Below are 21,100 nucleotides of genomic sequence, written 5' to 3'. Positions count from 1 at the left end.
TGAAGCGGGGAAAATATCAGAAATTTCTATTGTGGAAAACAATAACAGAAGGGTTGGAAAAAGTATCTTGCACAGTTGGTGGTTCGACGATGACGTTGACATGCTCCACTCGCTCAGGAGGTGGGTCAAATAAACTGAAGGAGGGGTTAGAAATGGATGGTGGTTTTTAGACTTACCCGGGAGCGTTGAAGTCGGAAAAGTGATCGTCAAAGTTTTGAACTGACAAATAATCGGGCACGTACTCCTTTCTTCGAATAATGACGCTTGGGTGGATGATTTCTTCTTTCTGAAATCGGTCGTTGAGGACAATGACAGATTGCCGATCCGGAATCTGCCGCTTGTCGCAAATTTTCTTGTGGTTGGCGATTGACTGCGCCGAAGACGCGCCAAAAGGGCAGTCTTTGTTGGTGCACTTGAGCGGCTCTTTCGCCCAAGTTTCGATGTGCTTCTTGTTGTGCCGCTGCACTTTTTCTTTGTCGTCGGTTCTGAAGCAATGGGCGTAGAAATTACAGCGGTATTTGAATGATTTGTGGCGCTCCTTGTGCTTCGCCAGGGACTAAAAAGTAAACAAATGAAATTGAAATTGACGAATAACATTTTTGGGCACACACGCACCTGAGGGCACGAGACAACTTTCCCGCAGGTTTTTCCATCCGCAAGTTTAAAGTCGCAAGAAAACGGCGTTTCTCCAGGTGGAACAACTCTGAACTTGCACGAGTTCAGATTATGATTATTGAGCGTCGCGGTCGACTTGAAATTCTTCCCGCACATGTCGCAAATGAAACTGCTGCTACCCTCGCCCTCTTCAGCTTTGTGATACGCCGATTTGTGTCTTTCCATGTTGCTTTTTCTCTGGGTTTTATAGTCGCATTTGTCGCAAGAAAGTAACGGTGTCTTTTTCGAACGGTGCTGCTCGCGCATATGTCTAGTTAGACTTTCCCTGTGAATCGTGGTGAACGGGCAGTTTTCCTCGCTGCATGAGAGCGTTTTCTTATCAGCAGCTTCTGTTGAATGCTTGGTCGAATGATGACGTTGGAATTTATTCGGTAGGGCGAAGCGAGAAGAGCAGTCGGGAAACGGACACATTAGAATCTTCTCATGGTTGCCTCTGAACTTCTTGCTGGCGGGTTCTTCGACTGCGCAACTGTCCATATTTGGGCACAATCGAAGCGAACAAGAGGCGCATTTTGGATGAGATTTGGTGTGGGTCAAGTAGTCCGGGAGGGGAACTAGATCATCGCAGATGACGCATAGATACTCTACTTTTTCTCCCATTCAATTCTAAAAGTTCATTGATTCAAAAACGAGCATAAAAAATAAAACTACATTTTGATCTTGAGAAAATAAAGAGTTGCAAGAAAAGGCAGAGAAAAGAATAATGTAAAAAGAATGAGGCGCGAATCAGAACTCAGGGAGATCAGCGACATCCTCCCGATCTTCCTCAAGGAGATCAGCGTCGCTTTCAGACGTGTCAGAATTTTCAAGGGCTTGTTTCATTTGGTTTTCAATCTCTTCGCGGGCGATTTCTTGAAGCTTTTTGGTGATGCGGGTTTGGGCTCCGTGTGAAAGAGGTTTTTCTGAAAGGGATTATCGGAATGAAGAAAAGAGAAAGAGGAACCTAAGAGTTTGAGAATGTCTAGGACGAAATCTTCGTCGAGATGCTGAACTTGATTCATCATGCTCTGGACGAGTCGATCATGTCTGGAATTCGCAGTTTCCAGCAGTTCTTGTTGCTCAAGCTCGTTTCGGAGGATTTCCAGCTCGATTTTGTCCACTTCGGCTTGTTTGATAGCAATGGCGAGGTTGTCTTCTATGTTTTCAACCTGGGGAAAGGTCTTTTTCGGTTGAGGTTTTTGTTGTTTTTGCTGCTTCGGCGTGTCTCTTAAAATGAGCCCTTGGAGTAGTGCGATGTCTTTTTCTAAATCGTCCAGGGCGAGATTCATGTTCATCCTTTTTTTCTTTGTTCTGAAGAAAATGGATTTGATACACTTGGTAATTTTGAAGTTTTGAAGGTTTATTGTAGATAAAGTTTTAAAATATAGATTTAACATCGTTGAGAAAACGTCACAGAAAAGTTGGGAAGAGCATTTTTAAAATTATCCGATGTACAGGAAGGATAAAACGAAAAGGCACGAATTGGGAGGAATTGAGAATTGTTTCTTGAATATTTTCGATATTTTTCGATACAGATTAGGGCATCAAGGAAGTAAGGTACTGATCAGCGAGTTGGACGAGATCGATGCCGTAGGACTTGTTCAGTCGGCGGTAGATTATGAAAGAAATGGCTAGAATCAAAAACCACATCAGGAAGAATGAGGCAAAATCATTTTCACGACGCGGGCGAGAAATTTCCACTACATCCTCTTCCACAACTTCTACGTCTTCTTCGGCGTTTTCCTCAATTTTTCCATCGGCAAGCGGATTTGTTTCTTCAGGGGTAGCTACCGGAAGAGCTTCGGATGACTCTTCATCTGGGCTAGCAGCAGTCTCGTTGTCATTTTTATCTGAAAAGAGGATAAATGAATCCCAGCGAAGAGAGGCGAAGGATTATCGCGAATGTCAGGATAATGTCAGGGAAAATCGCAAGAGAATTTCTCTTCTCGACTTTCACCTGGAGAATCTTACCAGTAGCTTGTTCGGACGAGTCATTCCCGCTGGGCTTGCTGGTAGTCAACTGGCTCGAATACTTTTTGATTTCCTCCTGCTCTTCGCCTTGATCGTCTGATTTGTCGAGGAGAAGATCTTTTGTTGCACCACAAGTTTTGCATTTGAAATCGACGGAGCGTTTCGTCAAAACGCTTCTTTCTTGATCTGTATAATCTGAAAACACAAAATTGAAAAATAAACCTTCAGAAGAAATTTAATTTAAAATTTTTAGTTTCATTTACCTAAACTTCCAATAGCGCCATTTCCATGAGTCGGCATAAACCCTATCATGGCCAAAAGCGCCGTGCGAATGGACCAGCTGGGTCGCCAAGTTTCGGGGTGATAGCCGCTGATCGAGAGACAAATCTTTTTGTGCAGCTCAAAGCGGCCATTCGGAGTCATAAAAATCACATTTGGCGGCTTCATTGGATACTCTGGCGGGAGCACGATTCGCCCGTGATAAATGCCTGCAAAATTAAATTTTGAAAATCGATCAGAAAAATGGATAGTACCGTTTTCAAAGACAGTATCTTCCGGACCGCGGATTGTAAAATGCCACTCGAATAAATTCTCCTCCAAAGGCTGGGCGTAGTAATTGTAGGTGGGTTCGTGCAGTTCTGCGGCTTCTCGGAGCAATCTTTTAACTGCCTAAAAATCGTTGAATTTTATCATAAAAATAAAACATGGGATACCCAACAATGTTGGGCCAACATTTTAACGAATTCATTTATGATGTCCCCATTTTAACGGATTTCAGATGCTTGTTCATTCTAAAATACATTAAATTGGGGACATATTTAATGAAAATTTCCCGGGAAGGGGTATCCGCTTTTGGATTTCAGTTGACTTCAATGAAATCTAAAAGCGGGTACCTATTTTAACGGAAATTTTTTATCAAAGATGTCCCCAATTTAACGTATTATAGGAATAACAAGCCTCTAAAATACGTTAAAATTCGGACATGCTAAGATTATTTTTCCATTAAATGGGGACCCCAAATTTTATTGAAAATCATTTTCTTGAACTATTATTTTTTTTTCTTTATTAAAATTTATCTTTTTTTAAAATTACCGGAGATCTTGAATTATATCTCGCCGCTGCCATTTTTCAACTAATTCTTTTCTTCTCAATAAATTCTTTTCTCTTTTTCTTCTGAATTTTCTCTCTTCTGATTTCCGAATAAAAAAATCCGCGATCCATTGAAGCATGACGTGGCCCTTGACGCAGCTCAGTGGCCGGCGGCGATTGGTCAAGCCCGATTTAGCGTAATTTTTTCTCGAAGTTCGAAGTTCTCGTCGACCGAGAGGGCGAAAAAATGGACTCAGAAAATAACCGGTTTTCGAACTCGATAATTCATCAAGAATGTAACAACGTTGTCGAGCAGTTTTCGTCGGACGAGGACGATCAGTTGGAAACGCTAGAATTGAATATTAGCAGGTGCAGATTAATTTCAACTCTAGAGTCAGCGATTTACTAGAAAAGGGTTCAAGATGGTCTTTTTCGAGGTCAAAGATGTCTACGTCACGAAAATTGACCTTTGACCTCGAAAAAGACAACCTTGAACCGTTTTTTGATAATTTTAGATTCTAGAATGATTGAATCACCACAATCACGATTTTTTTTCCAAAAGAAAAGATTCGTAAGATTTCTTGAAAAATCTAGAAGTAATTAAGAACGGTCCGAAAAGGGTTCAAGTTCGTCTTTTTCTGGTCAAAGGTCAACTTTTGACTCAAAGACAACCTTTGACCCTGAAAAAGACAATAGCGGAAACCCTTTGTCGAACCGTTTCTAGTTGATTCTAGATTTTTCAAGAAATCTCACGAATCCTATCTTTTGAGGAAAGTTTCGTCATTTGGGTTCAATTTAACTTTCTCGCGTCAAATTTGCCCCACTTTTCTCAGAATAGTTCCCAAGAAAAGTCAAACAATTCCAGAAGCTGGCTTTCTTCCCAAGAAATTCTGTCATTTTCCAGAATTTCAAACCCTCGCCATTTCCCACAATTCCGTTTCAGAGATTATTTTACCAAAAAAGCTGATTTTTTCATAAATGAGAAACAATTTTCTTATCCCTAACAGCTACTTTGTAGAATGGCCTCTCAAAATTCTGAAAACGACAACGAAGAAAGCCTAACTTCTGGTTTCGCCCCTGTAGTTCGTTTCGAAGAAGACGAAGAGGAAGAAGAGAGTGAAGAAGAAAATGGACATTTGACAGAATCCGAGTCTGAACTTTCAAATTCATCGAGTTCGGAGACCCTACTTCGCGACGAGCAATCCTCTTTCGACGAGGAAGAAGATTACGACATGCCAGAACTGGAAGACGATCCAGTCCAAAGAATCCCAGCCGGTGTTTACGCTCCTCGAACCGAGCCGCTTCCAGAAGAAGAGGAAGAAGGGGACGAGCGCGAATGCTGGGTCTGTTTTATGGGCGACGATCCAGACAGTCCTGGAGCCGAGTGGGTCCACCCTTGTAAATGCACTGGCTCCGTTGGTTTTGTGCACCAAGATTGCGTCAAACGATGGGTCGCGGAAAAACAGAAGAATCGCCTTGATCTTGAAGGTTTCTTTTTCTAATAGTAAAAATTTGGGCGAAGAAAGATTATTAGTCGAATATTTAGTCGAATTCTTCAAACGCAGAAAAAATAACCCTTTCTTTTTAGTGGAGTGTCCACAGTGTCAAGAAAAGTACCGCTTCGTTTTCCCAAAAATGAGCCCTCTCTTCTACGGCGCCGCCCGACTGGACCAGTACATCAACAACGGCGTTTTCGTCGTCACCTGCACCGGCGTCATCGCGGCGATGAATCTGGCGACGATGTTCTACTCCCGAAACGTGATCAAATGCATCGTCGCCGAAGAGTTCGAAATCGACAGCATCTTCACCGACAACTGCTACACTCTCGATCCGTATCGACAAATGCTCGTCGAAATGAGCGGAATGAACTTTGAAACCTTCGATCGGGTGATTGGATCCGTCAGTCTTCGTTTCTTCCCGATTTCGTTGTTTCTTCATGTAAGTGGATTGCCAAGTCTAGAGTTGGAAATTTTTTTGAGCTGAGCTGAGCCAGTTAAAAACTAAATATTTTTAATGAAGCAGATCGAATTGAGCCAGCTCATTTTTATTTGAACTAGTTAAGCTCTTCTGGAAAATCTAAGCCAGCTAAGCCAGCTTAGCTTTTTCTGAGCTAGCTCAGCTCACTTTAAGCCAGTTAACTTAAGTTTGTGCCCGCTCAGGTCATTTTAAGTCAACTCAGCTCACTTTGAGCCAGCTCAGCTCAGATCAGTTTTAGCTAGCTAACTTTGCTCAAAATAATTTGAGCCAGCTCAAGTTCCCCTTAGCGTAGCTGACTTAGTTCACCCATAAACTCGGAAAATTATTTCAACTCTGGCGCAGCCCGGTTTCGGCGAATATTCTATCGATAATCGAAAGGTAATAATTCCCTCTTTCTAGATCCCAAAGAGTCTCATCGTCCTTTCAAGTAGAACGACGAGCTTTCTTTGGAGACACATGGTCAGGTCGCTGAAAGACACGCTCATCAGTTGGGCCATACCAGCGACGCTCGTGACGCTGAGGAAAATTAACTGGGACGAGCCGTTGTTGAATAAGGTAAGCGGCCATTTTCTTACAGAGGGTTTTTGAAATATTTAATTAATATAATTTACCGGCGGATATAAGTACCTGAGAGCGAGATAGAAGTTTCCAGGGGGATTAAGGGAACTCAGAAATATCGCTAACAATTTTCATGTCAATCAAGATAAAGAGAACCTGAGTTAGGGTCCAGAAGGAGCTCTTTTTAAAGCTCTTTTAGGACCCTGACTCAGGCTTTTACACGGTTTGCCGAGCTCAAAGTAAAAATATCTAGCTGCTAGTTACTTGCCCATAATGTCTACCTACTAATAATTTCCGTTAGATCGCGGAGTACCAAAACACAACTCAAAGATACGATCCCCCTCGCGCCAAGTCCTCGCGCTACTTTATCGGTGGTTTGATGATGCCTTTCTGCGCTAGAATCGTCGGGGACATCGTCTACCCCCAAGTTTCGCCTGGAAGAAGGTTTCTCTACGGAGCAGCAACGTATCTTCTTGGAAAGGGAATTTACAACTTCACAAGAAAGTATTTGACCAGAGAATGGCAGAGGAAACGAAAAGTAAAGGATTACGTAGGAATGGGTCAGAAAATGTTGAATATCCATTTTTTATGAAAATAAAAGGGCTCTTTCTGACCCTGTTTCCGAGAAGGCCAACCTCACGAAGACGAAAACAACCTTCCGCAAACATTTTCCATCGAGCTTCTCATCGGCCGCGAAGCTTGATTATTCGAAAAAGCGACTTCCTGCCATTTCAAATTCAAAACATATTCTCCTGTATTTAAAATTGTACATTGCGAAACTAAACTCCGACTGCTTCAATCAAAACTTCTTTCGATTCATCCTTTGCAATTTCTAGAGCTGCCATGGCGCCGCAAAAAGGGAAGGAAGGCACGAAAGGGCAGAAGCAAATTGATTTGGAAAACAAAGAAAGCTTCAAATTCAACAATTTAATCGGCCTCTTCGGCTTGGCTGTCAGTGCACTAGCGACGTATCTTCATGATTATGGCTACTCACTGCCTCTTTTTGGGTAATTTCCTAGCTTTTTAGTCCAATTTTTAGTCAAATAATTTCTAATTTCAGTCGTAAATACGATTGTATTCAAGGCTTTCTTTTTAGTCAAGTTTTCATCGCATTTTAGTCGTTATTAGATAAGCCTCATTTAAGTCATTTTTAGTCAAAATAGTCATTTTAGTCTAATTATGCTCTAACTCAATTTTAGCCAATTTATATTTAAAGTTTTAAGTCTTATTTTTATCCATTATTGACTTTTATCATCTATTAGTCTTTTTCAAATCAATTTTAATCAACTTTTTTAGTCTTTTCGTCCACATCGCCATTTACTGGATGCTCTCCGCGATGATCAAATCGGGATTAGACATCAATGTTTCCACAGGAACAGCGGAGCAAGCGAAGGATATTCTGTACATTACTGTACTTTGCGAAGTTATTTCGCTCTTTTCCATCTACGGCTGGTGGCTTTGGATCATCATTCCAATCGTAGCCGTCGTCAAAATCTGGACGAATTTCATCGGTAAGAGTGAAAATAGATTCATTATGTTTATTTTTCGTAGCTCCCTGGATCTTCCAAGCTCCATCTCCAGAAGAAGACGAACGGGCGGACAAGAAAAAGCTAAAAATGGAAAAGAAAATGAGAAGAATACAGTCCCAAGGCGGCTATGTTCAACAGCGCTGATTTCATTTTCTGTGAATAGTAGACTATTTTACTCTTTCTATACGAGAGCAGCTTTATTTAGATAAATTTACACTTCTTCATTCTGAAAAATAAAATTGAAATTGAAAACATTGATTGTCCAATTTTTCGGCATCATTAATTTTCAGAGTAAAATAAAACAATGTCGAAGCGTCAAAAAGTCCAATATTCCGGCATGGGCGGGGAGCCCGCTTTTCTAGCGGCCTTCAAAAAACGAGTCGGTTACCAAGAACCGGAAGAAGACAAAGATATGGAGGCGAAGAAAGCAAAGTTGATGAAGGATTTCGACGAAAGAGAACTCGACGATGAGGTAGAGTTTCACGCCTTTCGCGGTTTTTTGTTCATATTTTTTAGCTTCCCCAAGTTGAGCTAGGAAAAGGCGTTTCCGCTAACGAAGCTGAAACATTCCTTCAAAGGTAGAAGTTTCCAAGGATACAGATGTGACCTTTTATAAGAGATTTAGACGCACAAAAGGCCGAGAAAGCGAAAGCTGAAGGCAAATCACCCGAGGAATCATCCAACACTGCCAAATCCACAACGGATGAGTCAAAACCATCTGCTACGGACCCGGAAGAGAAGAATACTTTGCCCCAAGTTGAGCCCAAGAAATCGACGGTTATACAAGTCGGGCTGAAGTCTGAAAAGTCCGAAAAGAAGAAGAAAAAGAAGTCGAAAATGAAAGCCGTTAAAAATTCGAAATTACTGTCTTTTGGAGACGAATAAATCAGTTCTTGATTCATCCAAAACAACTTTTACGAGGCTTTAGGAATGTGGAGAATAGTTGTTACGAAAGCGTTGTTTACCACTTTCCCTTCTTTCTTTCCCTTCTTTCCAGCACAATGAAAAGTTGCGACAGAGTCAATCTTGCTCACTTGAAAAACATCGCTTTTCAGAGAAAATAATAAATAATAATGAACTCACTGCCTGGCGATTTTCATAATTTCTGCCCAGAAGAGCATATAAACTCATCCGCATTTCCTCAATATTCAGGTAACTGAAAGCTTAAAAGAGTAATTACCAGATCATCAGCGTCATTATTCAGGCGCCCTTGATATTCACGGAGATGGTTCAAATGTTCATACTCATTATCCAACGAATTCATCTTCTCTGCCTCATCTCAGTGAAATCGAAGATTTTCCTACGGAGAAAACCCGACAATTCGACAATATGTTTACTTTTGGATCTTTTGATGACCTTCATGGAGAGGTAGTTAACGGATTTGTTGCAAATAATATTAACTAATCATCAATTAGATGAATATCGAAGAGAATCCCACTATCAACCGCGAGATCCGGTCTTCAACCGTCCTTCAGGAAGAAATAGTCGTTTATGAAGACACAGGAGCGAAAAGAATCAGACTCCAGGGAAGTTTCGTCGAGCTCAAAGATGGATTTACAAAGAACTCTCTTGAGGATTCCCATGCAAAGTCATTTCAACAAAACAACAACGATAACGTCGATTTTCATGCTGATAATCGGATTGTATTGACGGATCTCGACGAGATACAGTTGCACGAACTTCTACCCATTCAGCCTGTGTCTTCGTTTCAAAACGACGATGTCCAGCAATTACCAATTCAAGAAAATCCACCTGAAGACAACCAAGTTTTGGTCGTGCCACAGGCTTCTGATAATATGATTGCGTCTTTCAAAGATATATTTTTGAAGAAGCATCTCTTTGCTACCACTCCTGAGGAAACACGAAAAGCTGCTGCAGAAGTAAATTTAAAAATCAATACAAATTTTTTATGAGGGACGATTTTAGTTTCTCCTCTCTCACGACCAGGTCCAACCGGTGAAAGATAGAGCGAATGGAACCTGCGATCGTGATCGTCACTTTCAGTGTGATTTCTGCCCGCTATTCTCGCCCCAAGTTCGAAGCTTCAAAACAATGGAAGCTTTATGGCGTCACTTCTGCCAGCACTTAGGACATTTCAAGTTCAACTGCAGCCACTGCCCAGCCTGGAACCCGAAAGGATTCTATCGGCAAGACAAGTTCGATGAGCACATGAAGGTAAGCTCATCTCATGAAATTTCCAATAAAATTTGTCAAGAAAAAGCATCCACAAGTTCCACTCCGCGCAAAACGACCTCGAGCAGCGAATAAGAAGAAAACCCTGCGAGATTCTGCAGGTCATTCTGGCTGAATCGACCGTTTCACTGTCATTTTTAAGTTAAATCCGCCTTGTTTATTCTCGACTGAAAAAGCTATCGCTAGCCTATCGCTTCAAAAGCAACAAAGTATATTCCCTTCAAATAAAGAAAAACTATTTTACGAGCGAGTTTATTAAATAAACAGTGTTCCAAGCAAAATCATCAGAGAAGCAATTCGAGAACTAGCAGATCTATCTTCATTCTCTCATTTTCCGAATTGATCATTGATTGAAAATGGCGAGTGCGAAGGTTAAGAGACAAGCAGATACAGCAGCGGCACTAGAAGTTGTTTCTTCTGTCGTCGCTTCTGTTGTCGATCCAATGTCATCTGCAGGCTCAGCAAATGTTATTCTACCTTCTAAGGCACTTTTGATAGGCGAGAATAGCTTCGTTGCTTCCACAGTTACTTCAATGTCAATTCCAAGGCGTTTTCTAGTCAGTTGAATTTCTGGATCTCTATTCAAATGATTCTTTATGAATTCTCTCGAAAACAACGAGGAATTAGCAAGAATCCTGTCCTGAGCAAGTCATATCCATCACCTCCCTTCGCAGCCAAGAAATCGCTCGAAACAAAGCAGTATTCTTTTTCCTCGACGATTTCGGCGTAAGAAAGTTCTCCAGTTGTTTCGTCCTGAGTTTTGACTTTGAGATCGGCGACTCTGGAAAATGGTTCTTTTTCCATGTCATAAACGACTTTGACGCCTGAGAACTGTAGGAATTCTCCAGGGTTAGAGTCTTGAAGCGGGTTCATAAAATGAACTCTATTCTATTTTCCGGAATTTATTGAAAAAAGTTTTCTGCGGAAATAATGATTTGTCTGGAAACCTTCAGGCTCCGATTCATTCATCTGATAAACAGTCCTAAATGTCAATGACGCTAGTATGTACCCCGATTCCTGCAGCTTCGACATATCTCCGCACCCCGGTTTCCACAGTTTGCCTCAATATAGTCCCATTGACCACAAGTGAGTCGAAAAACCCATCAAATGGAAAAACCGTCAGCATCTGCCCGTAATTGACTTTTCCGGCTGAAATCGAGGCTCTTATTCCTCCTGAGCCGAGCATAGCTATGTGACATGCTGTGGGAGCAGCGTCGGAACCGGCGGAAAAAGTCGATTTTGGTGGTGAACTACGGCATCGGCGGCCCAGTTACCCATCGTGCACTCTCGACGACGGCAGCTGGTTCTGTCTCCGTCTAAGAATGTTAAAGCGTATCCGATTTCTTCCTCGGTCAGCTGGTCGACCGCGACTTTCCATTTCTCGATTTCAGCGAGAACATCCTTGTCCTTCTCAATTTTCTCGTCCAGGATTCTAGGAGCGCCGCGGACCAGATCTTTCTGCAGAACGTATTTTCCATCAACGAGGTGGAATTCCAAGTCTACTACTCCCAAGTATTTTCTATCCAGGGCTCAATTCTCTTTCCCACAAAAAGCATGAGAGGATCTTGAATCGAGCCCTCTCCCATATTCGAATGCGTGGCAAATCGGAAGATCATTTCCGTGGACGTTTTTCTCCCACGTCGGATAAGGCCCTTTTGACTTGTCAGCATCAATCGGATCAATATCGAGCTGGTCCGTGTACATCAAGCTGTGGCTGTGTCCTCCAATGATCACATCAAGATCTACCTGACTGGCCATTAGCTTGTCCTCTGACAGACCGTAATGGCCGACTCCGATGAGAATATCGGCATTTTCGCTCATTCTGAGTTTTGCGCTCTCTTCCTTGACGGTTTCGAAAATGAGATTTCCTGTGTCGGAAATTTCCGGAGTTTCTTCCGTTGTGTAGCCGATTATTCCGATCTTTGGCGATTTTCTTTTCATATTCAATTTCAATTTCGAGCTTTTTTCTGATAAAATCGTTCCTTTAGTTGTTCGATATCGAGAGAAAGGGTCTTCTGGAATTCGCCTTGGAGAGAAGGCTCGTTCTTTGCGTCAATATTTGCCGATAGAATCGGAACTTTGCTGCCAGCTGTGAAATTACCGATAAAATGCTCGACGAAATTGTCCACGCCGCGGTCAAACTCGTGATTTCCGATAATAAACGCATCGTAGCCGAGGACAGAAACAAAATTTGCCGCGGCAGCGCCTTTGTAAGTGTTGTACCAAGGAGTGCCTTGACTTTGGTCCCCGGCGTCGAGAACGAGAACTGGGTTTTCACGGTTTCTTCGGATTTCGTTGATCAAAGTTGCTCTTCTAGCTGCTCCGCCGTAGCATGGACCTTCTGGTTTACAGGCATTGCCGCTGAAAATTTGAAAATGGTTTTGAATTCAAATAAAAGGGCGATGATTTCTGTAGGATTCGGAGGGAGGGTCGCTTTCGTAGATAATTTCGTATATTCTCTTCTATGATTTCAAAGGGGTACTTACTATGCATCAGATTCCACAAAATGAGCGTGAACATCATTTGTATGCACGATGGTCAATTTGAATGTCTCCGGGCGGGGGTTTTCGGAATCATTTTCGTTCCCAAAAACAGCTCTGAGGAGCAAAAGGAAAATCTAAAATATTCACAATTTCTCTCTCATTTCCATATTTCTCATAAAAAAATTACCTGGCGGGAGGAAATCATCGATCTTTCGACGATTTATGATGCAAATGAGCTCTGGGAGGAAGTAGTACTTCAGTAAGTTGATGAAACTTTTGGCAAATGTTTGACTTTTGATGACGCGCTATAACGACAACTTTTCTCGACTGATTTTCATAAACACCTCTTTCCCTCTGAAACGCGATCGAGAATCTTGGGAACTCCCTTTCGATTGACACGAAGCAAGAGGGCGATAAACACGATTATGAGAATATCTACTATTTATAACTTTAAATATTATTATTTACCCGTTTTTTTTTTGTTGTCGACGATTTTACTGTTGTTGTGGTTCGTCTCGTAGTAGTTGATTTTGTAGTTGCTTGTCTTATTTTTGCGATCAAGATTTAGCCTTGAAGGCAGAGTGAAAAATGCAACCCTAAACTTTAATCGATTTGGAGAAAAAAAAAAGCGTCCCGTTATCGAATTTCCTCACCCACCAAAATTTTGCCTGAAATATCATCGCTTCCTTTTGGATAATTTCAAAAAAAAATTTGCGGGTCCAGAAATCACAAAAAATCTGAAAGTGCAGTTTTCTTCAGCTCGTCGAGACGAGTCGAATGATGTGTCAAACTTTTGATGACTCCAATGATTGACCGGTTAACCGGCAATTTCCCGAAAAATACATTTCCGGTCGCCGTTTTTGTTCTAGAAATGCTAGAATGACAAAAAAAGGGGGAAACTGGTCCTTGAAGTTAGTTCTTCTGTGGGCGAAAAAATGAGAATCATATCTCTAACCATAAGATGCTTATCACCAAAATTCTATTTTGTTATGAAAATGGGACTGAAATTTAGGAAGGTGCAGCAACAACGAAATACATACAAAATTTAGAATTTTTATCGTTAAAAAAAGTTACGCTATATATTTGACCAATATCCTTTTGCCCACAGTAAAACTGACCATAAGGATCAGTTTCCGGGTTCATTCATCATCCTAGCATTTCTAGAACAAAAACGGCGACCGGAAACGTATTTTCCGGTAACCAGCCGGTTAACCGGTAAATCCTTGGAGTCATCAAGAGTTTGAACCACCATTCGACTCGTCTCAAAAAGCTGAAGAAAGCTGCACTTTCAGAATTTTTACGATTTTCAGACCCGCAAAAATTTTTTTGAAATTATCTTGATAGTTCTTTTAGTTATCGCTGTTTGTTTGGTCGTTACTGAACCTTGTTGGCTACTAGAGTCTCTCTCATCTTTACCGTCTTCGCAATCTTTGAGTTCAACGCAGTTTGATCTGAAGTCTCATTATTTCACTTGATTTCTTTCAATAAGATCAACTGTGAACCCTTTATTGACCTTGAATGAAATATTTCTTGTGAACTGGAGAGCCGGGCCGCACATGCCCAGATTAAGGTATTTTTTGTCGATTCGATGGCACTGGTATTTTTTGTTGATTTGAAGTAGGCCCAAGAAAAACAGTCGCTTTCTTGCCTGAATTGAACAACAAATGGTTAGATAAAAATTATAATATTCCTTATTACAGTCATCATTGCATGAAGTGACCTGTACGTGATCAGAGTTTGAAAAAATGGTGAGCGCTCATGCTCACTCGCTCACCATAAAATTCCGGGCCGCCGCTCCTCCTCACTCGCGCTCGCCAACAGTCATTTAACTTCTCAATACACGTGGTCGGTTCAACCGACCACGGCGAGTTTGAGCCGCCGTTATTTCTCTTGTGATAATCCGTTTGACCTGATTTTTGTAATGTGAGCTAAGATGACTAAAACGAACCACTTTCTGAAATTTTGGATGTTTTCTCAAAAGTGGTGGCGTTTTGCATCGGATTCATCTTTCATTCTACAGCTGCAAATCCAGAAAGTGTTTTTCAAAAGTAATTGTTTATCCTGATAGGTGAGTGTTCAAGCTTTCCAGGGATATGAATTGTTACCTTTTTACCCGCCGCAAACGAAAGTTAAAGCTAAAAGTTTTGAGCGCTCTTTCTGACAATCCGAATTTTGCGCGCCGCGCGGGGCTGAATAATGCATTGTGGTCCCCTCACCCGACCCCGTGTTTTGAGCGCTTAGTTGCGCGCCCGTGTATTGAGAAGTTAAAGTTTATCTAACCTGGAGACAAAGTGTTACGATATTTGAGAAATTTTTCTTTTGATCGCGTTAGAATGCCCGTAATTGACTTTTTAAATTGAATAATGTGTTAAAAATCATAATTATTAAAATATTGAAAGAAAAACTCGCTAGAAAGGCCCCCGAAAAGCTGCGAGTGAGCGTGAGCGAGCGAGCGAGCGCTCGTGCTCGCTCACTCAACAAAAATATTTTGGGTCTGCGCTCGGGGTGACGGCGGATTTCATTCTTTTTAAAGAATCATTCTTTTTTCAATATTCTAGAGACAATTAGGTAAAAAAAGGTTTTTCCGTCCTTTTAGTTATTCTTATAAAAGAACGATTCTTTGCGAAAAAGAACCATTCTTTGAATAAAGAATCATTCTTCACAAAGAATGGAATCCGCCGTCTACCTGCGCTCGCGCTCACTCACTTACGAAAAAAATTGTTGAGTGTCTACTCGCGCTCGCTCACTCACGTCGTAAAACTAACCATAATCCACCATCTCAACGTCGATGAATAGCGAAATAAAACAAATCTTCCATGATTAGCTCTGTCGACTTCTTTGCCCTTTTTCCCTTTTGAAATGGATAAAACAATCGGTGCTACTGAACTTGGGCTCAGACGATAGAGAATATTCATGGAAGAGGCTTACAATTTTTACACCAATTGTTTTGAACCAGAGAGTGAATTCTTTGAAGGCATTCCAATAACTGCATTTCCTAATACAACAGGTAGACTTTGTTTATTTTAAGGACCCCCCTCAATTCGATAAATTCATTCTCGGTTGAAAAACAAATTTTTCAGCGGATGAAGATATCCAATCTGGGCATGAAGATTCTCTCGAAGCAAACAGTGAATTTTACAGATGGTTTCACTGTCAACCCATGAACACCTGCAACGGTAGTGGAAATGAAGGGCAACCGGGGAATTACGAAAATCAGCAAAAGAACTTGGAGGACTTTGAAAGCGCTCTCGAATTTATTGCCAGAATGGACGAGAAAGAGAAGACGCCGGAGAAACAAAAAATGGAAAGAGAAAGAGTTGCCGTAATCACCCAGTGGCTCATGAACGACACTGATCTGCCGGCTCCAAATCCGAGCTGCCCGATTCGACATTCGTTTTCCCCCTTCAAAATTAATAATCAACCTTTTTTTGGACAAGAGCAAATCTGCAGTCCTGGTAACGCCTTTCGTCATCCTCAGTATTTCACTTATTTCAGGCCCAATAGATTGGATGCCTTCGAACTCATCAACATCAATTGCTGACAATCCGATGACTTCACGGAAGAATTTCGTCCCTGATGATTATGGTCATACGGATCAAGTACTGTGATTTTTCATAAGGCCTTATCGGAGCGTATAAGTGTCACGTGACTATCATAATATGCATAAAAACACATTTTTAGCCAAATTATGAGGAGACTTCAAAAATGAGGGACATCCCTCCCCCCATCCGTCAATCAACTGATCATAAAGACCGAAATTGTGAAACCGTTAAAGCAAAGAAGCCAAGATTTGATGATTCTCTCGCACGCATTCATTACAGTCCAAAAGGGGGCCAAGCCGACCCGAAGGGGAGGCCACACGCATGCATTCATTCCAGTCCGGAACAGAGCCAAGCCGACCCGAATACCGATACAGACTTTCACGCTGCAAATCAAGTCATCGTTGGTGATACTGTAGAAGGCGTTGTCCATGGTCCTGTTGATAGTCCACACGAGACTTTTGACTATTTCGTGAATACAAGCCAGAGTTCGTTTGAACCCAAATCCAACCAAGATTTGGTGGTGGAAGATCCGCAAACAGACGCTCAAATTGCTGAAAAGATTACGGCTTACAGGAGCTTGTTTTTGGATAGAGGACAATACTCCGCTGCTTCTGAGGAAGAACTGTTCATGGCAGCACAGGTAAGCTTGATCATGAAACTACTATAAAGAGTTTTTCAGTATCTCTACGAAAACCGCGAGAGACACGACTTCGTAGAAGTAAAAGATAGAGCAAATGCTTACAAGGGCTCTGATCGACCATTCAAATGCAATTTTTGCCCTTTTTATTCAATGACTCGAACGTTCAATTCCAAAGAAGAGATCATCCGACACTTCCGCCGGCACCTAAAAGATTTTACTTTCGTCTGCAAGTACTGCCAAAAAGGATTTCCGAGGTCGGACAAAAGAAAGAGCATGTTAAGGTTGAGCATTCAATTTTCTTTTCGTTCAAAATTTCTTTAGAATCACCACACAAATCAGACTCGCAGATGTTGATGACCAATTCAGGCTGAATCGATCACTAGGCAAATTCAATCTTCTTCTCCGCTCAAAGTTCATTTTATCCGTACTGAAAAATATTGTTCTTATACCTTTCAAAGTAAGCATGTTCTTCGAATCCAAAGTTTCAATAAAAAAATCGAACAGTAATTTTTAGTCGTAGCAAATTTATTTCCAAAATAAAACCAAACTTGAAATCAATGAGAAATAATTTCTTTATTATCTCCATTATTCATGTTTAGGGAAACTCGATGAAAAATGAGCTTTTTCTAGGCTTAGTAGAGAGGGAGTATAATACAGATTTTGAAAGCCCAGAAGCTAAGGATCATTTTGACTACTTACAGTATGGGTAGGGAGGGGACACAAAAAATGAGCTTTCTCAGCAAACGTCGTAGAGACTTTATTTTTGGTGACAAGATGGAATCAGCCCCAGAAAATTTTTTCAAAATAGATTCAAAATCAAATTCTCTATCACATATCCGAGAATAAAACAAATCCATGTTTATTCGGCGATTTTGACATTTTTGGCACTTTTAATGGCGATTTTCATCACGTGACAATCAAAATTCAAATTTTTTCAAGAATTTTTTTTTGTTGGCAATAAAATATCTTTTCCCAAAAATTTTTTATCTTTGCTCCTACGAGTAAAAAGTCCATTTTTTTGTATCCCCACCCTAAGTATGGGGTTTGGGACATGTCCTGGGGCGTTTTTGGGCGTCTAAAGTCCGGAAAATGGCGGTAGTTCCAGAAAAGCGACAGTACTGAAAATGGCACGAATGGCACGAATGGCACGAAAACATGTCTTTTCATCGTGCCATTTTCAGTAAGATTCTAGAGACTTTTTGTTATTGTTTTTCAACCCTTGAGTTTCCTCCCATTAAACCCGCGGAGCGGGCGTTTATAACTTGAATATTCAATGAAAAATTGATTATTTATGCTAAAATCACTATTATTTCAATTTTTTATCAATGACAATGGCAAAATTGAGGAATTTCACTCAAAAAATAATCTCTTTGGGCCTGAATTTTCGGTCAATTCAAAAAAGTTTCAAATTTTTTTTTGTTTTTGATCATGATTAATGAACTTTTCAAGTTGTTTAATAACTATCGTTTCAAATAAATCCGTTAATTTTCCAGTTTAATTCATAATATTCCTCAAGGTTAATTCGCAAAAAAATGTGTCTCTGTTTTCGTGCCATTTTCAGTGATTTCGTGCCATTCGTGCCATTCGTGCCATTTTCAGTATTGACCCAGAAAAGGGATTAAATAAGTACCGGTAGTCCATCCTAAGAAAGGGCGGCTAACTTAAAGTTGTAGAGGAGGCTCTGGCGGTTCAGAATCTGTATAGAAACCTATTGGGACCCCCACATTCTAGAGGCGCTAGAGGCTCTAGAAGTTGAGGGAGTGACCTCAAAATCGGTACTTTTTTACGAAAAATTGCAGTAAGGGTTATATTTTTATCGGAAATCGTCTTAAAAACGTTCCAATCAATTTTCGGATGTCGAAGATATCGTTTGGGGTTACATGAGGTCACTTGGGGTCATTTTTTGAGAAAAAATAGAATTTGGCCAAAACTCTACCCGAATAACCTCAAATTACCCCAAACGATATTTTTGACATCCGAAAATTGATTGGAACGTTTTTAAGACGATATCCGATAAAAATATAACCCTTACTGCAATTTTTCGTAAAAAAGTACCGCTTTTGAAGTAGCTTCCTCAACTTCTAGAGCCTCTAGCGCCTCTAGAATGTGGGGGTCCCAATAGGTTTCTATACAGATTCTGAACCGCCAGAGCCTCCTCTACATCTTTAAGTAAGCCGCCTTTCCTTAGGATGGACTACCGGTACTTATTTAATCCCTTTTCTGGAACTACCCCCATTTTCCGGACTTTAGACGCCCAAAAACGCCCCAGGACATGACCCGAACCCCATACTGTAAATAGTCAAAATGATCCTCAGCTTCTGGGCTTTCAAAATCTGTATTATACTCCCTCTCTACTAAGCCCAGAAAAAAGCTCATTTTTCATCGAGTTTCCCTATTCATGTTCCCATTTCCCTTTTTTACTATTTCAGAGCGCACGTAATTTTATCCTTTTTTTACCCTGTCTTCTTTTTTACGATGGTCACAAATCAAATCACCGAGGTTTCTTGTCGATTCGATGGCACTGGTATTTTTTCTTCAGTTGAATTTCCTAAAGAGAGGTGCAAATGAAGGGAGGAATTTTTTCTTCTATATCTGGTTTAGGGAAAGTGTTAGGTGCTTTTTCGGTCAAAATAATAATTGTAGGGTCGAAACACATTCACTTCTTCCCTCATTTCTTTTATTAAGGGTGTCAACAACGATCGGATAACGGTCTGTCTTACGAGTCGACCAAATCATTTCTTTTTATTTAGCTTATGCGGATTCCAAATCTTTTTTCAGATCTGAAATATGATATTTCAAATATCTCATCTTGATCACGAGATACGCAACTTTCTATGGGCGCGCTTATGCACTAGCGTTCAGTAAAATTACACTGTTAGAAAGGTCATTTTTCAATTTCCGATTTTATATATCAAACTATATATTTTCTGAAAGCTGGAAAAATTCTCTATCTACAAGCAAAAAGTTATGATAAGTCAACTGTCAACTTTTTTTTACGATCTATACATACGTATTTTTCCCTTTCTAGGCTCCGATGAAAAACCGCACTCGTAGACAATCGGTGCTTTCATGGTAGAGAAAAATGGTCGCGCCGACCACTGAAAATCCCATTTTCGGAAATGGTTGTCATCAACTTCAAACACAAGCTTTTGCAGGTACTTCAATTCGGAACAATATATTTTAACATTGAAGAATCGTGTGAAATCTACACAGTAAATTAAAGTTAGAAAAGTCAATTTTGAAATAATTTTTCAGCGGATCAAACTATTCAACGCAGTCATAATGGCTCAAATGTCGTTCCTGCTACACCAAGCTTAGCCAATATGTCCCTCAATCACAACTTCAAGCAAAACGAGGCTCCCTTGCATCAAATGCAGACCAACACCAATTCAACCAATGCCATGCATACGAGAGAAAATCAGAACCATTCTGGGGCGTCTTCTCAAAACGCTGCTTTCGCTGTTCAAATTCTTCCTCAATTACAGAATCCGTGCTCCAATGGTTCTCAGAACTGTTACCTGTCAAACGTCGATTCTTATACAACAAGTTCAGTTCAACCAATAGCTTCAATTGCTTACAACAACGTCATTCAAAATACGGTCTCCTCGAATCAAATGCCGATCAATACCAATTTTCCCAACACGATGCATAACATTCATAATCAGAGTCACTATGGTGCGCGTTTTCAAAACCCTGTTCCTTCTAGTCAGCTGACTCCTCAATCACAGAATCTGCAAAACAACCAGAATACGGTGCCCTCAAATCAAATGCCAATCATTTCAAATTCAACAAACACAATGCATACACCGAACAATCAGAATATCGCCGACGCGCCTTTTCAAAACGCTGCTTTCGCTGGTCATCTGACTCCTCAATCACAGACTGCTGTTTCTCAGAACTATTACGTATCCAACGTCAATTTACACAACGATAGTGGAAATGATTGGCAAGTTGGGAACAACGAAACTCAGCAAAAGAACTTGGAGGAATTCGAAAGCGCTCTCGAATTTATGGACGCAATGGATGAGAAAAATATGACGCCGGAGGAACAAAAAATGGAGAAAGAAAGAGTCGCCAAAATCACCCAGTGGCTCATGAACGATACTGATTCACCGGGTTGGATGCCTTCAAACTCATCAACATCAATTGCCGACAATCCGATGACTTCACGGAAGCATTTCATCCCTGGTGATTATGGTCATACGGATCAGGTACTGTGATTTTTCATTCAGCCTTGTCGCAGCGTACTCGTGTCAAGTGACACATTTTTTAAGACAAATAATGAAGAGACTCCGAAAATCAGCGACATCAATTATGTGCCCGTTGAAGCAAAGAGGCCAAGATTTGATGATTCTCTCACAAAAACTGATAGATATGAAGATACAGACTATCACGCTTCGAATGAAGTCATCGTAGGTTATTATGAAGAAGGCGATGTACATGGGCCTGTTGGTAGTCCTATCG

General features: G+C 40.8%; 9 protein-coding genes across 12 annotated transcripts; 5 read left to right on the top strand and 4 right to left on the bottom strand.

The window, feature by feature from the left end:
• Window positions 1-9: 9 nt before the first annotated feature.
• LOC145705804 (uncharacterized) lies at window positions 10-1,277 on the bottom strand. Its single transcript, XM_081783300.1, has 3 exons — window positions 616-1,277; window positions 177-556; window positions 10-134 (listed from the first exon to the last, which is right to left on the bottom strand). Exons 1-3 carry the CDS (start codon window positions 1,273-1,275, stop codon window positions 17-19), a joined length of 1,158 nt encoding a protein of 385 aa, XP_081639426.1. The 5' UTR covers window positions 1,276-1,277; the 3' UTR covers window positions 10-16.
• Window positions 1,278-1,310: 33 nt separating this feature from the next.
• LOC145705814 (uncharacterized) lies at window positions 1,311-1,962 on the bottom strand. The gene is made up of 2 exons (XM_081783311.1): window positions 1,619-1,962; window positions 1,311-1,577 (listed from the first exon to the last, which is right to left on the bottom strand). Exons 1-2 carry the CDS (start codon window positions 1,947-1,949, stop codon window positions 1,402-1,404), a joined length of 507 nt encoding a protein of 168 aa, XP_081639437.1. The 5' UTR covers window positions 1,950-1,962; the 3' UTR covers window positions 1,311-1,401.
• A 40-nt stretch (window positions 1,963-2,002) lies between these two features.
• On the bottom strand, window positions 2,003-3,856 carry LOC145705809 (ubiquitin-conjugating enzyme E2 J1-like). The gene is made up of 5 exons (XM_081783306.1): window positions 3,718-3,856; window positions 3,159-3,294; window positions 2,889-3,113; window positions 2,626-2,820; window positions 2,003-2,504 (listed from the first exon to the last, which is right to left on the bottom strand). Exons 1-5 carry the CDS (start codon window positions 3,748-3,750, stop codon window positions 2,191-2,193), a joined length of 903 nt encoding a protein of 300 aa, XP_081639432.1. The 5' UTR covers window positions 3,751-3,856; the 3' UTR covers window positions 2,003-2,190.
• A 35-nt stretch (window positions 3,857-3,891) lies between these two features.
• LOC145705803 (E3 ubiquitin-protein ligase MARCHF5-like) lies at window positions 3,892-7,054 on the top strand. 3 transcript variants are annotated; one of them, XM_081783298.1, is made up of 6 exons: window positions 3,892-4,083; window positions 4,733-5,202; window positions 5,303-5,652; window positions 5,993-6,069; window positions 6,123-6,246; window positions 6,551-7,054. In XM_081783298.1, the coding sequence occupies exons 1-6, from the start codon at window positions 3,962-3,964 to the stop codon at window positions 6,839-6,841; spliced, it is 1,434 nt and encodes a 477-aa protein (XP_081639424.1). In that variant the 5' UTR covers window positions 3,892-3,961; the 3' UTR covers window positions 6,842-7,054. The 3 variants fall into 3 exon arrangements, with proteins under 3 accessions (XP_081639424.1, XP_081639423.1, XP_081639425.1); XM_081783297.1 differs by having other exon boundaries at window positions 6,120-6,246; XM_081783299.1 differs by lacking the exon at window positions 5,993-6,069 and having other exon boundaries at window positions 6,091-6,246.
• Window positions 7,055-7,065: 11 nt separating this feature from the next.
• On the top strand, window positions 7,066-8,012 carry LOC145705816 (transmembrane protein 208-like). Its single transcript, XM_081783312.1, has 3 exons — window positions 7,066-7,256; window positions 7,546-7,760; window positions 7,801-8,012. The coding sequence occupies exons 1-3, from the start codon at window positions 7,093-7,095 to the stop codon at window positions 7,920-7,922; spliced, it is 501 nt and encodes a 166-aa protein (XP_081639438.1). The 5' UTR covers window positions 7,066-7,092; the 3' UTR covers window positions 7,923-8,012.
• A 59-nt stretch (window positions 8,013-8,071) lies between these two features.
• Window positions 8,072-8,677, top strand: LOC145705817 (uncharacterized). Its single transcript, XM_081783313.1, has 3 exons — window positions 8,072-8,250; window positions 8,295-8,356; window positions 8,396-8,677. Exons 1-3 carry the CDS (start codon window positions 8,083-8,085, stop codon window positions 8,661-8,663), a joined length of 498 nt encoding a protein of 165 aa, XP_081639439.1. The 5' UTR covers window positions 8,072-8,082; the 3' UTR covers window positions 8,664-8,677.
• A 37-nt stretch (window positions 8,678-8,714) lies between these two features.
• LOC145705807 (uncharacterized) lies at window positions 8,715-10,208 on the top strand. 2 transcript variants are annotated; one of them, XM_081783302.1, is made up of 5 exons: window positions 8,715-8,930; window positions 8,983-9,146; window positions 9,194-9,658; window positions 9,705-9,953; window positions 9,994-10,208. In XM_081783302.1, the coding sequence occupies exons 1-5, from the start codon at window positions 8,852-8,854 to the stop codon at window positions 10,084-10,086; spliced, it is 1,050 nt and encodes a 349-aa protein (XP_081639428.1). In that variant the 5' UTR covers window positions 8,715-8,851; the 3' UTR covers window positions 10,087-10,208. The 2 variants fall into 2 exon arrangements, with proteins under 2 accessions (XP_081639428.1, XP_081639429.1); XM_081783303.1 differs by having other exon boundaries at window positions 8,831-8,930; window positions 8,970-9,146.
• A 5-nt stretch (window positions 10,209-10,213) lies between these two features.
• On the bottom strand, window positions 10,214-12,880 carry LOC145702141 (5'-nucleotidase-like). Its single transcript, XM_081779349.1, has 7 exons — window positions 12,642-12,880; window positions 12,458-12,588; window positions 11,933-12,332; window positions 11,547-11,891; window positions 11,161-11,483; window positions 11,089-11,120; window positions 10,214-10,828 (listed from the first exon to the last, which is right to left on the bottom strand). Exons 1-7 carry the CDS (start codon window positions 12,657-12,659, stop codon window positions 10,566-10,568), a joined length of 1,512 nt encoding a protein of 503 aa, XP_081635475.1. The 5' UTR covers window positions 12,660-12,880; the 3' UTR covers window positions 10,214-10,565.
• A 2,454-nt stretch (window positions 12,881-15,334) lies between these two features.
• LOC145702140 (uncharacterized) lies at window positions 15,335-21,052 on the top strand. The gene is made up of 8 exons (XM_081779348.1): window positions 15,335-15,461; window positions 15,535-15,909; window positions 15,950-16,053; window positions 16,136-16,636; window positions 16,676-16,917; window positions 16,958-17,139; window positions 19,892-20,847; window positions 20,924-21,052. The coding sequence occupies exons 1-8, from the start codon at window positions 15,368-15,370 to the stop codon at window positions 21,050-21,052; spliced, it is 2,583 nt and encodes an 860-aa protein (XP_081635474.1). The 5' UTR covers window positions 15,335-15,367.
• Window positions 21,053-21,100: the final 48 nt, after the last annotated feature.

The sequence above is a fragment of the Oikopleura dioica genome, chromosome PAR, assembly GCF_907165135.1.
Source record: "Oikopleura dioica chromosome PAR, OKI2018_I68_1.0, whole genome shotgun sequence".
Classification (NCBI taxonomy): Eukaryota; Metazoa; Chordata; class Appendicularia; order Copelata; family Oikopleuridae; genus Oikopleura; species Oikopleura dioica.
Note: the sequence above shows the minus strand (reverse complement) of the source record. Positions and strands in the feature narration are given on the sequence as shown.